The sequence below is a fragment of the Protopterus annectens genome, chromosome 12.part0 (assembly GCF_019279795.1).
Source record: "Protopterus annectens isolate FY-2018-M chromosome 12.part0, PAN1.0, whole genome shotgun sequence".
In the NCBI taxonomy this organism is placed as follows: Eukaryota; Metazoa; Chordata; order Ceratodontiformes; family Protopteridae; genus Protopterus; species Protopterus annectens.
In genome coordinates, this window is record NC_056746.1 from 23,183,993 (window position 1) to 23,200,992 (window position 17,000).

Below are 17,000 nucleotides of genomic sequence, written 5' to 3' on the forward strand. Positions count from 1 at the left end.
GGAGGAAGATTAAGTGCAGGGATTTACTTAAAGACAAAAATACAGATTCCCTTGCAGGGGTTCTTTGTTTGTGTGAGAGAAGTCTTTGAGTTACAGGTCTTAGGACATAACACTTCTTTCAGCATCCTTGTATGCTGAAAGTGACACTCTTACTTCACATGCTTGCAGTCAATATCAAAGTGCTTGTCTGAACAGGATCATGAGGGTGCTTAAAGCCAAACAAATTCCCTAGCAGGAATCCTTTGTTTGCTGTGAGGGAAGTTTTTGTGCTTTTGTGCTACAGGCTGTAGGACATGCTGTTTCACTCAGTATTCCTGTATGGTGAGAGCGCTGCTCTTACATTTCTTGCTAATGGTAAATATTAGATAGGTTGCAGAAGTAGGATCATGAAAGTGTTCATAGATGAAAGACAGATTCCCTATCAGGAGTACTTTGTTTGCTGTGAAGCATGTCTTTGGGTTACAAGTTGTAAGACATGCTGTTTCACTCAGCGGTTTTGTGTGTTTAAAGAGCCACTTTTACTTTCCATGCTTATGGTCAACATAAGAAAGGTTGCCCAAGCAGAATCATGAGGTGGATTAAAAAGTCTGTAGTCAGCTGTGGGCACTTCTTCTGGTAAAAACAGTGCATGTAAGTAAAGGGAGATGACCTGAGAATCACATTTTTTGTGGTGGGGAGAGGTCTCTTCATGACCCCCAACATACTGCAGTTTATGCAGTATAACTCAAAGACCACACTGTCTGAAGCACATGACTGGGTTACCAGCAGGAGGTACTTCCTCCTGCTACCTTGCTACACACTGGCTGCCCATTTCAAATCAGAAAAACAGATCAGTACTTGAATCAACACTCCACTCATTTCTGTTTTAAATTATCAGCTGCAAATGAGAGAATGAACATGGTAATTATAGGTTCATAGGTAGGTACTAGGCTATCTGCACAAGGGCATTTTTAAGCCTAGCCAGAGTGTGTTGGCTTTCGCCACCCCATTGTTTAATTAACTGAGCCTCTGTCAAGCAGAACCAATGAAGTGATCCCAGGGGTGTATTTTCTGTTACCCATCCACTCGTCAAGGCTTCTCTTGAAGAGTGTTAGTGAGGGTATCTGCCTAATGTAGTTAGGAATTTTGTTCCAAAGCATGGGGAGTCTCTTTGACAGGAATCTATCCCTCCAGCATGTTCTATTTATTGTTGTGGCGAGGTTTAGCTCACTAGAGTGCATGGCTCGCAGTGACTTGCATTTCTTTAGGTTTAGCATGTCAATTAATTCTGAGTTGGACATGGCTTTGTAAGTCAGGCAGAGATCACCTCTGAGTAAGTGATATGCCACTGAGTACAGCTGGAGTTTTTTCAGTTGGGCTGCATAAGACATATGCTTGAGGCCAGTAATCCTCTTGGTGAGGTGCTTTTGTGATCTTTCCAGCTGTTGGAAGTGTCTTGTGAGGTACATCCCAAATGCGGCATTGTACTCTATGATGGGTCTGATGAATGACGAGTAGAGGGGCACTATAACCTCTTTATTTCTAGATGCGAACCCCTTAGTAATTAGATGGGCTACATAGAAGGATTTCCTAACTACTTTGGCAATATGATTTTCAAAGGAGAGATTACTGTCTACCTGGGTCCGCAGATCTCTTATTACCTCTTCTGTATTAAGGGGGCTGCCGCCTATGTGGTAATTTGTGGGTGTTTTGTTTTTCCCAAATGGGACGACTATGCATTTTTTGGCATTTAGCTTGAGGCCATGACTTTGACACCAGGTGTCTGTCTCAGTAAGGCCTTTTTGAAGTATGTCCGTGTCAGCCGGAGAGTCAGTTATGGCTCCCAGTTTGCAGTCATCGGCGAACTTGGTTAGCCATAGTCCTCCTGTGTTTGCCTGTACTTCTGAGAAATATATGCCAAACAGTAGGGGTCCCAGATCCGAGCCTTGTGGGACACCACTTGTGACTGGTTTAGAGTCGGACCTGGAGCCCGCTATTCTTACTGTGTGAGTTCTGTCTGTAAGCCAGTTGGCAACCCATCTTGTGACGTAGGGGTTTATGGTCAGGCTGGCGAGTTTTTCTGTAATACCCGAGTGAGGATACATTCTATTCATTATATAAATTCCTAAAATGTAATACTGTCAACATTATACACACTTCCCACATCTGCAGGCCATTACTGATTCTATATTTGGTGAATTTTGTACTGGCAGAGTTTGACAAATAATTAATTTTTCCTTCTCACCTTTCATCGTATACTTAGTGCTGCTGTTGGATACATTACTTGTACTTCATTACACTAACTCTAAGATCCTACACATTAAGCCCATTCCTTTAACTGTGCTAACTTTCTTCTTATCCTGTCTTCTGCAGGTTCTGAACTGACTGTTTTTGCCAATCTCTCTGTCATCTGAAAAGAGATATCTGCTGCTCTAGCCCACAAATCCCATTTCAGTATCACTTATTCAGATATTGAGAAGGACTATAGTCGTTCACAAGCCCCGTGGTGCCTTCTTTACTATTATTTTTTTATGTGGATTCCACTTATTGATGCCACGCCCATCCTGTTTTCTACCAGGTTAAGCTAGGATGCCATTCTGAGCTCCACTCTCCACTCCAAGGCTAACTAAATTGCATAGTAATCTTGTCTGAGATTATTATTATTATTAAAATCTAGGAGGACTGCAACTGTGCTATGTTCTTTACTTAATGATTTAGTTATTCAGGCAAAGATCTTTATTAGATTGGTCTGAAAAGACAATGTTAAAGAACTAGGGCATGTTGCTTCATAACCGCATAAAACCATATATGTCCATTGTAGATGGTGTCTGTGATTGTACTGGGCATTTCTGCTTCCTCTGTTTTGACAAAGATTATAGATGTTAATTAATACAAGTCCATATGGCTACCCCCCCCAATGATATGAATCATTGGAGTGTACTGTCTTCATTTTATCGATGACTCACAGACACAACAGTAAGATATGACAGGAGACTAGAGTGCATTCACTAAGGATATTGTACCAGTGATACTATATATAAGCTTATAAATAAAAGTTAACACAAACAGTACAAACACAACAGTGCAAAGCCCACCTTAATGGATGAGCAGCTTTTCAGCACACAGAAAGTGTAAGTTCATCCTGAAATTAACCTCCAGCCTATATTTTCAGAATCTTAAATCAAATTAAATGAAATGTTCAGTACTGAATCCAAAGCTAGTAAAAAAAAAAATAAATCAAAATCAGAAAATAAATTGAGTATAAATGTATTACTTCTGAGACCAAGAGTTTTGCTAACAGTAAAAGCATTTTTTTTTTCTGACTCTTCCTTCTGGAACGTTATCAGACTAAATAAACCGAATACATATACCTTAATTTAGTGAATTAAATCCAAATCACATGTTATACAATAACCAGTAAGAATCTTGAATGAATGAATATCTGCTAATAAGAAGCCTGGTTTAAATTAAACTATCAATTTTATAAAAAAAAGAGAAAGAGAAAGCTTCTCATACATTGATTTTTTATACTTTTATATTTATTCATTCTTCACAATTCTTAATCTTTATTCTTCTGTGCATAGCCTTAACTTGTTCTTTTTTTTTTCAAGAACTTTATTCAGGATCCTGATTAATATTTGTATAATGTGATTTGGATTTAACTTGTTTATATCAGTGTGTATGCATTATATGTTAATTTAGTCTATTGAAATTTCACAAGAAGTAAGAATAAAACAGCTTATTTTAATTTTCAACAAAGGTCATTGTTTCCTAAGTGGTATAACTATATTTATTTCTTTTTCACTTTTCAGAGTCCTTACTTTCAGGTGGGAGTTCAGGTTCCCATTATAACAGAATGTGTCATGGACCAATAGGAAGAGCTGCGTATTGCATTTAATATATAGTGCATGATCCTACACTGCCTGGATTTTCTTATAGGCTAGTTTATGACTATTTGACCATGCCATACCCATGCTGTCATCCAGTCATGAATCACCAATGTATTTCAATGGACAGAACTGACTCTTAAAGCTATAGAGAGTCTTCCATTAGTTTACAATTACATGCAGATGTTTGGTCATCAAATCTGTAGTAATGAAAATTCAGATTGTGAATATATGATGAAGGACAACATTCTGAACTTTCTTCAAGTTTTAAACATTAGTGACACCAAGTTTCTTAAAGAAAATAATGGGCCAGTCATGCGAGATCTGAAACCATAATTTATTACATTACATCATACTGCATTACTTCATTTTTAATGTGAATTCAGATTCACACTCATGACCAAACCACACCTGTCATTAGTGCTTACTTGTTAGTCCAACTTTCTTTGTTGTTACACATCAATAGATTTGATTCTATCTCCCCTTTAACACATGAAAAAAGCAATTTTCCTATTCTGTCTTTTTCTCTGACTTCTCCTTCTCAAGGAAAATTTAATAGTTTAGACTGTTTTTGACAGGTGTCTGTAAATCTTCCTCAGGTCAGTATGTAATTGTGGTCTTGGACTTAACTTGAATGCCTTATTTCTAATCATATCCATTAATGTTCTTCTGCCTATCCCTATTTAATATGTCCTCTGCCACTGCTGAACTTTTTGCATTGTCACTTGTACTTTTAGTGTATACAGAAATATAATGTATTATTCATCAATGGGAGTCCACCCAAAGATGTCTTAAGCTTTGAAACCAGTATGGTCCTGGTTATGTGTGGATTCCCACTGATGAAATCAAAGTATTTCACTTTACTACATTTTTCAATATTCTTTACATTTTTTACATGCTACAGAGTGCTGACCTTTTGGTGGACTGATTATGATCAAACAAACCCAGTTTTATTTTTTTGTACCACAAAGAGCTTTAGCTGCCCTGATGTACTAACAGCTAGTGACATAAACAGTGCAGGAGCACAAAGAGACTTAAAACTTTGACAGCTGTAACACACTCCATGTTGATGTATAGACAGTGGTCTGGAATGGTACATCTCTGATAAATCAACAGCTTTAAAATCTGTTAGAAGCTCACTCTATTACAGTGTGTTTGGCAGTAAGAAATGTATTACAGCTTTTAAAGCTGTCAAAGATTTTCAGTGCTATTATATGGTGATTTCCCTGTTAAAACAAACTTTCCTATATGCTGCCAGATATTAACTATTCTCATAAAATTATCATTAAAATAGTACCCAATATCATTTATAAAGGATATTATGCTCAAAAGGACTGATTAACTAATTAGTGTCTTTTTCTTGTTTAAATATCAACTGAAAATTCTTTATTCTTCAAACACAAACTATTGTTGTAGGGGTATAGCATTTTAAAATGTTTTAATATTTATATATTGCTGAAATGTTCAGAAACTGGAAGAATGACACAGATGCAGATGAATATAATGCTGAAATAAATATTATCATGTGTCTTAGCTGAGATCCAGTGTAAAATAGTAGATACTCAGACTACTTTCCGACCCTTGAAGGGATATTTATGCATCAATGCAAGTCATATAAATTAAAGCAAGACATAATATGCTAACTACTATGGTGTTTTTTATTAAAATCCCATTGTATATTATTACAAATCCATTTAAACAAACCCTACAGCAAGGAAGAATATTTGTTGAAGTACAATACAGTTTGAAACGGTTTCCCACATTAATAACAGTAATCTCCATACCAGATAAATTTGGAGTTTGAGTAGCATCTATTTGTTGAAGCACTGTGCACATTTTAAACTGTCTCCCACATTAATAACATCAATCTCCATACCAGATTAATTTGAAGTTTGAGTAGCACCTAAAGTAAAGAAAGAAGTATAGCAACCGACATATATACTAAACTAGGAATATAGCAACCAGCAGATGTACTGAGTAGTCCTTAAATGAACAGTCAGATTAAGTTGAAAAATTGATTAAAACAAAGTGTCTGCTTCTGTATCATGTATTTTACTTGCACCTGATAAAATAAATGATGTATCCACTAGCCTTAAACCTCTTTTAAAGGCAAGTTAAAAAAAAACTTAATTGTTTAAATTATTTGAGAATGTCATCTGGTCTTTTGAAGGTACTAAATAGTGGATTTGAATGAGTTAGTGGATGAAGAAATGTGTTTGCATATTAAAAACTTACCTGCTGTGCTTTTACGTCACAGTAAAAGTAATCTGTTTCTCTGTTTCACTGGACTTAAATTTGTAAATTGATTTCATTTTGCAGTATTCATTGGTCACTGAAATGAATTAATTTATTTTTGTTTGGCTCATACTGCTATATTCTGCTTCATAGACTGGATTAAACAATATGCTTACATTACTCTGCAGAATACAATTGCACAGTGCATATTCTGAGTCAGTTTCCAGTCTGATAAATTCACAATAATAGATTGTTATATAAATTGTATTATGTCTCATTAGATGAGCTATTCAGTTTCCAGCAAGTTGAGACAATCAGTAGTTTGATAGCCCACAAATATCTATGTAGGTTACCAACGAAACAAATATAATACTACCCTGTTTAACAAATTGTATAAATAAATATATGTGTGCATATTTAGCATGGCATTTATTGATTTGTTCTTTCTTATTGGTTGTAATGTTTATGTCATCTGTTGATGACATTACTGGAATGGTATGTTCTTATTTATTTCACATGTCATTAGGAAGAATGGTATAATTTCTGTCTCTAATTAGCACTGGCTAGCATTGTGGGTCAGTGGTAAGAGTCTGTGCTTCCGTCCTGTCTTCTTACTTTATTTAAACTAACTTTTGTATAGATACAGTTATAAGTAACATTGAGAAAACAGCTAAAGAGTATACCAAACAAACACAAATTCCAGAATTCATATGCATGTCCCATTCTGTTAAATAAAAATACAGTAGGAATGTTTTTTGCTGGAATGCGTGTTTTCTTTATCTGTTTGTCATGATGAAGGCAGTTATCAATGGTAAATATTTAAATGTCCCCAACAGACACACTCCTTTAATTTATTCCTTGGTACTGTACTGCATACATAAATCAAATTATGCACTATAAACTGTAGAAGTAATTGCTAACTAATGAAACTATTGAATGGTACAGAAAAATATATAGACCTGTGGTGTCCGAATCAAAGTATCTATTTGTTTGGGGCAATGTTCTGTTGTATATCTCCTTGGAACACTGTGTGCATAATGAAGAACATAACCCCTTCCCCCAAATTAAGAGTAGAGAAGAGCTTCATAATATTTAAAGATTATAACTACTAGGAAAAGCATAATTTGATATAAGCTACAATTGTTATGTATGTCATTCAGTGGATGTCTAGTCAACTTCCATGATGGTATTTCAAACAGCAACTGACCATGCTCTTATGACTAATTCAGTATGTTAGAAAATATTATTACGCATTCCACTGACAGTAAGAACCTTCATAATGGTTTATACCTTGTAGGCATTTTATGTGTTGCTGATTCTTTAAAGACATTCAGATGAAACCTTGTAAATAAAGTGTGGTTTGACAATATGCCATGTTTTGCTAGTAGGTCAGTATTCTGCTGGCATGACATAACTCTTACTTTACCACTTGGTTAATATTTCAGTTTTTACACTTATTCCATACATTGATAACTATGCATTTCTTCTTTGCAGACATTTGAATCTATCAGCTCTCAAGAAACTGATGAATTTGACCAACTTCAATCAGAAGTGGCAGAACTGAGACAGGAGATAAAGAGATTAAAGGTAAGCTACATATTGTGCTATCTACCACATCATCACTATAGTTTGCTGCTTGTACATAGACGAATGTCACTAGGTGGCATGAGCACATGTCCCAGGATGGTAATGCAAAATAAAATAGTAATAACCTAGAGAACAGAGTAAAGAAATAACCTTTTAAATGCTGGCTTGCTGTTTCATTTTAATTTCATTAATACCGTGCGTCAATATTTTCTAAATATCTAAAGAGAAACAAGCAGCAAATAAGTGAAAGTGAAAGCCTACATTAGTGCTACTTCAATCAGTATGGCAGCTTTATTGTTAACTGCAGTAATAGCAGTAAATCTGCCATGTCAATTGTTGTAGCACTGTCAATGAGCAGTTCTGCTTGCTACTGAGCTGTTCTTCTTAACACTTAAATGGCTTTGTTATTGCCTTTATTTTTCAGAGCACACTGCTATCTTATTCTTTTGTATTTTGCTCAGCTGAATCAATGTTTTGTGCTTGTATATGTCTACAAGCCAACACCATAAAATGTGCTGTCAGCTGTTCTGTTAGAATAGATATTAATGGCTCAAGCAATGCCATTTCTTACGCATGTAGGTGCCAGTTTGCAGTCAGCCTGTGGATTGGTTAATGTTTATTCATTAAAATGCAGCTCTACACACTGAAGGATATGGAACCAATATTTCTGCCAATGCATGTGCATTGTTTGTGGTATAGAGCATCAGAGAAATTGGGAGATTTTAAATTTATTTGTCAAACCATGTACCCCCATTTTCTCTGATGTGGTGTAATCTTAGAGTTAAAATATTTAAGTTTAGTGATATAGGGAAAAACGTTCCCTACACCTTAACATTTTTATTTTAATGTATCTTTTAACTTGCAGCCATTTAAATTGATACAGATTTGTAGCTTTCATATTTCCATAAAGTTACCAATACCATAGTTTATAATAAACTTATGTAATATCATTTTTATCCAAAATATTTCAGCCCTTATAGTTATGTGCAATTCATTTTTCATTGGTATGCCATCCCCAGTGGCCCTAATCTTACTTTTAGGTTAATGTTATATGTTGGTGCTGTTTAGGTGATATTGTTTTTCAACCATAGTCATACTTCTCAACCTCTTCTGAACAAAAACAAAAATAATGAGTAAAAAAGGCCCAAAAATCAGGTACCAATTTTAAATATTACTCTTATAAATGTAGAAAGTTAATAAAATAATGTTTTTAATTAACATGCATTTTCCGAAGGATATGAAGTCTGAAATTCAAATGTATGTCATTATTTATTGACGTCAATCCTCAATGATTTTCCAGAAAACCATAAATTTTATGATGAAATGGTTAAAAATATGAGACAAAAATCTGGACATTCTGTGCAAATCTGGACAGTTGAGAGGTATGACCCATAGTTGTCTATGTATAGCATCACAAAACCCATGGAAACAGAAGCAGCATTCATACTTGAGGTCCTGTTAGCCTATAGTTTTGCAGCCATATATTTCTGGCCACATTTCCTCCATGTATTCAATGATTTACACTTGGGAATTGTTAATCACTCTTTGGATCCTTATTTCCATACTTAAATCAACTGCCAATCATTAGCGGACCGGAGGTCCGCTGTGGTGACCCCTAACCGGGAAAAGCCGAAAGACACACACACTGCATGCCTGGACAGAGTGGTGTTAAGGCACTTTTTTGAATTGCATACGATCTGGTATGTTTTTTTCCCTGCATATCAACTATAAACAATTGGATACAGTGTTTAATGAATCCCACTGTTGGGGAATAGTGAAGCTTGTTTCAGTCTGTATTGAGGTCACCAATAATAATAAGCTTAATTTTAAGATTAGTAGTAAAGCAGTAAATAGGCTCTTCTTTTACTCATCCAGACATTTCTGGTAAAATATGTAAACTAATAAACATTGGTAGGTTTACAATGTTGCCTTAGGTTTATGTCAAGATGGAATTCCATTGTAGGTTCATAGGTTCATAGGAGGTTACTAGGCTATTGGCCCTACTGCCCTTATAAGTCTAGCTATGTTATACCCTTGTTCCCTTATTGACCAAGTTGTATGGTCTATATTTGCATCATGAGTCTATGGTCAGCACCGACTGCCCTTATCCAAGAGGGACATAGGTGGCACCCCTGGGATAAATTTATTGTCTCCCATCCAGTTGTCTATGTTATGCTTAAATAAGGTCATTGAGGAGCTCTGTTTTATGTGACTTGAAAATGTGTTCCAGAGGAGTGTCAGTCTCTGGGAGACATATCTGTCTCTCCAGAATGTCCTGTTTTCTGATATAAGAAACTTATGAGATTGTCACAAAACAAGATAGCAGTACCCAGAGCACAATTTTGTGTCTTACCTGATGTCAGGTTATCATAACCTAGAGGCAATGGAAAGTATGTTTTAACCATGTCTCAGATACCATTAGAATGTCAAATTGATATGAGATGATCAGTCTGTAGCTGATTGTATGTGTTTTGTTTCTGACACTTCTTGCAATGAAGTCTGCAAGCTTGAGACATTTGCATTCTGTCAGTGACATTTAGTTAATCAATAACCATTTTGTTGTCTGCAACAGTACGGTTAGGAAAAATATCAACAGAAAGCAAAGAAGCAGATATTCCTGGTACAAAGTGAAGAGCTTAGCACTCTCCTCTTAACTATCTCTGATTCTGCAGAATGTCACTTATTTTGCCTCATTTTTCTTTGCCCTGACCCTTGTAAATTTGTTGATTTTTCTGGATAATTGCAGAGGATTACAGTTAGTTAATAATAAGACATTGTAGTTTCATATTTCTTATCACTCAGAAAGTGCAGGTTAATGCAAAACCTGATGTTCTATTAACTTAAGTGAATTAGAGTAATATTTAAAATATTATAACTGATTTTGGGCCCTTGGGTGCATTATTTATAGCTTTGTTTAGAATTCTTGTGAAAGAAGTTGAGATAAGTTTTTTAAGTCCTTTTTATGGTGGTGTCCCAATAAGCCTTAAGAACAATATACCTACAATGTATCAGTAAATGTATTTGTTTGTTAAAGTCTAAAATATGACTTATTGGGGCCACTGGATTCACTATTTAACAACAGCTTCAAAACAGGCTTTGCATCACTTGAATGGAAGACTGCAACAGATATCCCCCTTCATAAGGGAGTACCATCAACAGATCCAGGAAACCACAAACCCATTAGTCTGAACAGTGTTATTAGCAAAACCATGGAAAGAAGTATCATGGAAATGATCAACAACAACAGAGGAGACCTCCAGACACTGGATCCATCAGAGTTTGGCTTTGTCAAAGGAAGGTCATGCCTACTACACCTGGTGGGCTTCTTTGAAAATGTCAGCAAGGCAATAGACAAGGGTAAAGTGGTGCCTACTGTTTACTTTGATCTGGCTAAAGCACTTGATGAACTATCCTACATAGGAATTGTTAGACTTACAGAACTAGTCATAAACCCCTTCATAATACACTGGATAGCCAGCTGGCTCATGGATAGGACCCAGGAGGTTAGGAACAGTGAGGCTACATCCACAAAGAGTGTAGTCAACAGTGGAGTCCCTCAGGGCTCTGTACTGAACCCACTTCTCTTTGGAATCTACTTCTCAGAGGTCAAAGCCAATGTCAAATTCCTCAGGCTGACAAAGTTCACAAATAACTGCAAGCTGTGAGCACACAGGCCAATGACTGGTGCCAAAGTCATGGCTAAAAACTAACTGCCAAGAAATGCATTATAGCACCTTTTTGGAAGATGGCCACCCCAAGAAATTACACCATCAATAAAATACCCCTAAGAGTTTACTCACTAGTTAGAAATCTGGGAATTCATGTAGATAGTAACCTAGCCTTCAACCTACATGTGCCCAAGGTAGTAAGAAAAGTCCTTTTATGTTGCTCAACTTATCAGTACGTGTATGGCATCTATGTCCAGGAAGGTCATCACACCACTGTACTCAGCCCTCATCAGACCCATCATAGAGTATAATGCCCCCTTAAGTATATACCTGACTAGAGTCATGCAGCATCCGGAATGTCCGCAAAGGTTCATTAAAAAAATATAAAGAGTAAACGCAATGTCCTATGCAGATTACCTGAAAGCCCTATCGCTATACTCGGTCTCATACAGACTACAGTGAGGTGACCTATGCCTGGCATACAGCTTTGATGAACCTTTTGCACATCTGCAAAGCAAACAGCATCAATGCTACTAGATCCAAAGAATTGAATTTTATTTGTAACATAAAATAGGACATGTTAATGAGTCAAATATACATCTCAGAAAATTCCCATTCTCTGGAAGATACTCCCCATCCATGTGAAGCAAAGTCCCTCCTTTGCCATATTTAAGCGTAAGTTGGACCAGTGGAGGGAAAATCATAAATTCACCCATGGTCTGGTGTCTATGTCCCTGATGGACAGAGGTAGTCAGTAATTTATGTTAAAGCCCAAAACTATCTCCTATAAAAACTTCTAAAACATTAAAATTTGTGCAACACATTTTGGTTGCACGGCTAGGCTTATAAAGGCCCTAGTGGTTGTTAGCCTAGTACACACCTATGAACCTATGAATCTAAATGTCAAAGGAGTGTGTGATTAGAAGTATAATTGTCACTGAGATTTAGACAGTGTTTAACTACAGGGGATTTGAAACCTTCCTTGTCAGGGAAGTTTGACCTGCTAACAGTAAACAACATGGTCACACCTCCCCCCTGCTAATTATATATACTGACTCTGAGATTACACAACCACTGAGGAAAGGGAATATTTCCCTACCCAGGGACTGTCGATTTTGCACACTTGTCGACTGGGGTCGATTAAATGGATGTCAACCATCCTCTGTTGACCAAACCAACAGAACCCAAGACAGATATATAAGATAACTTAGCTTTGAGACTGAAGTTGGATGGGGGAGGCGAAAGGGAAGAACATCAGTTTGTTGATGCAGAGGTCCTAAAATGTTCTGATGCCCACTAAGACCCAGAGAACATGTTTGTTGTCAAATGGATTGGTCAGAGTTGGACAGTGAGTTGATAGTGCATATGCTGTGTAAGGTGGAAAAAAAGAAAGGCAGTAATATACAGGTCCATGGAACAGAGGTATAAATCCCTTACTGTGTCCCGGCTGTTCTGTGTTCAACCACAGGCATGAACACTGGTGGGGGCAGATCACAAGAGGGGAATGAGTGAATCGCCCACCCTGGATTGGGGTAGGGAGACAACCTAAGCTTACTGCAATAAAGCAGTGTTATTAGCCTGGCATGCCCCATGCTACATAAATAGTGTTCTGCTTACTTGGAAAGTCATGAATGCATGGAACTGTGCATGAATCTCCCAAAGGCAAAAATAGTGTAGCCTGTAAATCTGTCACAAGGGACAGAAGTTAGGACACACTCCCAGGCAGCAAAATGACACTGCACCAGTGTCCTCAATCTCCTTACCAGCACTGGTATAAAAATAGCCACTTATTAGCTACTACTAAGTCCTACGTGCACTGAATAAATATATTGAGTCATACTGATCTAGAGTAATATTGTGTTTAGGTCTCTCTCTTACAATGTGTGACAAACCACTAAACAGCTATAATATCATAGAAAACACGAGGGTGTCTGCAAGGGTAATGCTTGTTTCTGTGTATTTCACTGTATAGAAAATGATGATAGGAAAAAAAAAACAGAAAAACACAGTATGCTGTTTACATCTGTGACACCACAACAGCTTTCTAATCTGGCATATTTTAAACTGTTCAGAATAAGCCTACAGTTTTTTTAAAATTCTGGGGTACTAGAAAGAAACATATATTCCACCGAAGACAGTTATTGCTGTTTTGTTTATGTGTCAGGAGAAGCAGTGAAAAATGTAAATTTCCATTAAACTGGCCTTTATAAATCTTACAGCATAAATTTTATTACAAAAATTCTGACATACCAAGTAATTTAGAGGCAAAACAGTTCACTGTACAACTAGACAAAAGAAACACTATCTCCGGTTAATATATGAGGGTATTAACAATCGAGGTTTCTGATATACATATATACAAGGGAAGCAACTGATTTTAAACAAAAACATTATTTTAAGGTAATGTTATTTAAGTTAGCTCGTTAGCTCACCTACATACTGTTTAGAAACAGAAGTGCATATGGATAATATTGCTTTCTATACTGACATTATGTACAACAATTATTTTTGCATTTAAATGATGGAACAGTAAATGGATGGAAAGAATACATAATGAAATGGCTACATAGTATTAAGTTTAACTCAAGGATGGATAACCACTTGACTGGTCAGGTCAGTACTGGGATGTTATATAAAATGCAAGCTGATTACAGCTGGCTCTATATAGAATCAGGAAATTGATTCAGGGGTGCATGTGACCTGAAAACCAGTGATCTGCATTTTCTTTGTCTCTTTTTCATGACTAGCCATTGAAACAAATACTATGTAAGAATGCCTGCCTGATTACAGATACAAGCTTGCTCATATCATCAGTCTCTACTTAACAATGCAGGACAAGAGAAATATGCATCGATCACTGGCTCACATTGCATGATACTCACCTTATGGCATTGTCTGTACAACCTGGCAGGGTTCAAACTTGCCTGAGCAGGTGAAAGGGTGCAATAATCGAAAGAGAATGCAAGAGGCACTGTTTATGTTAACAGATGAACACTCCACTTTTGTGATGTTAGTTTTGGCCATCAACTATACGTGCAGCAGCCATTGGAAATGGAACTGTGAATTATCTGTGCACAGAGTGTTTGTTCTGTGGAAAACCAGGGAACATGTTAAACTGCAGCATCAAAAGGGTTCTCTTCAGTTATTTTAGCCATGTTGCTATACAGTTAGCCATTTATTTTTCAAATGTCTTGGTAGTAGTAATTTAATATAGACTTCTGATTACTTTAGTGATTTATTGTGTATAGCTATAAATGTGCTTTCTAGCACCAGGCCCTGTATGAAAATTGGTTGTAACAGTGCATGTGGAGTAAGAGAACATTGGTCAAAATGATTAGCTTTTTCCAAAGGGTGTCAGAAGACCAAGGGCATATTTAAATTAAAATCAAAGGGTCTGTTGTAATTAAAAGGAAAGCAGAAAGCCTTGGGGGAACAGAATAGATTTTCGTTATAATATATGGTTCTGCTGGGAATGTGACAAAGAATAAAGAGGTGCAGAGTAAGCCATAATTCCAGGGGGGAGGGTCAGAGTTTGTAGAAGGAGGAACTGCCAAGGAACATGAGAAATAAATCAGAAATACAAGCTAGGTTCAGTTGTGGTCACCATTAGTCATCTGTCCAGCCAGTTGTAACTATCACAGGAGCACGTGTTGAGAATGAGTAGGGAGTATGCAGCAGAAAAATACATTAAACTGCTTTAAAACACGTTAAATGTTTTCCATTGATAATGACTATGGAAACAAGCAAGGCATTATCTCTTCTGTAGACTGTACCTCTTCAAATGGCAATAACAGTGTCTGATGGCAGAAGAATGTTAAAACTCTTTGAACCTCAGCTTTTACAGCTAAGCAGATTTGCCTGGTACAGTACAGCATTTAGAAAGTGATGCTATAGTAAGAGCAAGTAAATGTTATCTGCTGTTAATTAGGACTGATCTAAAGCATCCTTGCAACACCTTTGATGGAGACCAGGAGCTTCACAGGCATGTATGGTAACCCAAGAAGTAAGAGGGTGGAACAGATATCCAACATGCAGTGTGTAGTAGCATGTGCCAGCATCCACTGACATCTTTGCATGTCACCTTTAACTATATGGAGCTTAACAGCCATTGCCAAATAATGTTTTCTGGCTCATTTCCAATTTTTTTCAATGCTTCCTGACTTTTCCAGTTCTTCTACATGTGTAACCATCTGATTTTACTACTGAGGAGTCAGGAGCTCAACCTGAGAAAAGGTAACACCAGGGAACACTGACAAGTAGCCCCGAGAGGGTTAGGAGGAAAGACAAAAGTATGCCGGTGTGGAATAGGATCAAACCAAAGGAAAAACAATGACTCAAGTGCTGCATGTTTTTATCTAGCTTTAGTTCATTCATAAGAAATGTTAGAATGGATCTATAGCTAAGCAATAGACCACTTTTCATTGGAATTAATTCTATTAAAAAGCACACACTTCCCATCACTAGTGGAACAAAAAAAAAAAGAAAAAAGCAGGGCTTTTTTGGACGGGCAGGTCCCCTGTTCCCTCATACTGCCTTATTTCTAAGAGTACTTCTTTATCTTCTTTTGGCTTTTTCCTGCTTAGGGGTTTCCACAGTAGATCACCTGTCTGCTCATGATTGGCAGTGGAGTTTTACAGTGTTGAGTTGCCAGCCAGCGCCCAACCTTCCACAGAAGGCACACACATGCGTGCACTCATGCCTAGGGCCAATTTAGAGTGTCCAATCTGCCTACAGCATGTCTTTGGGATGTGGGCGGAAACCGGAGCACCTGGAGGAAACCCACGTGACCACAGGGAGGACATGCAGACTCTGCACACGGAGAACCTCTTGCTGTAAAGGCAACACTAACTGCTCCACCACCGCAGATGCCCCCTTATTTCTAAGAGTACTGAGAAAAAAAAAATCTAATTTTGCAGTAATACAACACTGAGGGTAAAGAGAAACTTCCTTACTCTGAACATGACAATTATGAATAATTATTTATAGCTGAAGATAGCTGTGCATTGTTTTCTTTCTATACTGTAGAATGATGTATCATTTTAAATGCCTTGTATGCAGGTTGTCTTTCTTTCAAGACTATATTTAAGGGGTAGTTTTTTCAATCCAACATGGGACAAAATGGAAAAGGCTGATAATCCAGTTAGGTCAAACTATTTCCTCCAAATATCTCCCTCCAAAGCCAAAAAAAAGTAGCTTGAGGGAAAAAGATAGAGAAGTAAACAAATATTTAAGTTTACATCAAAATAAGCAATGTAAGACAGAATATATAAACTGTATAGTAAACAAAAATACTGTACAATAAAACAAAGACATGACCAAATGAATTTTTTTACTTGTACCTGTGTTATAAATACCAACATGCCTCATCAAACAACAAACTAAATCCTATAGCACATCTGGTACAGCTGGAAATACAATGTAAGCTCTGGCAGCATGAGCCAGTGTACCATGCAAACAACAAAACGGCTGCTTTTTTATCTACACAGTGTGTATGATTGTTTATTTTGTAAGTCCTTAAAGCATAAACAGTTGTGGCTTTATAAAGTCAAAAAAGAAAAAGTTGTAAAGTAACAGTCCAAAGTAATACAGTAATACTAACAAAATTATAAAGGGGAAAAGATAGCTAAGGTTTATTAATGCGAAT

The 17,000-nt window shown here is 36.8% G+C and overlaps 1 protein-coding gene across 1 annotated transcript in view; it reads left to right on the forward strand.

Moving 5' to 3' along the window:
- LOC122816340 (syntaxin-binding protein 4-like) overlaps positions 1-17,000 on the forward strand; it is an 869,603-nt gene that overhangs the window by 708,922 nt on the left and 143,681 nt on the right. The window contains exon 15 of the mRNA XM_044089066.1: positions 7,596-7,688. Coding sequence (XP_043945001.1) covers positions 7,596-7,688 — 93 coding nt within the window. The remainder of the gene's footprint in view (positions 1-7,595; positions 7,689-17,000) is intronic.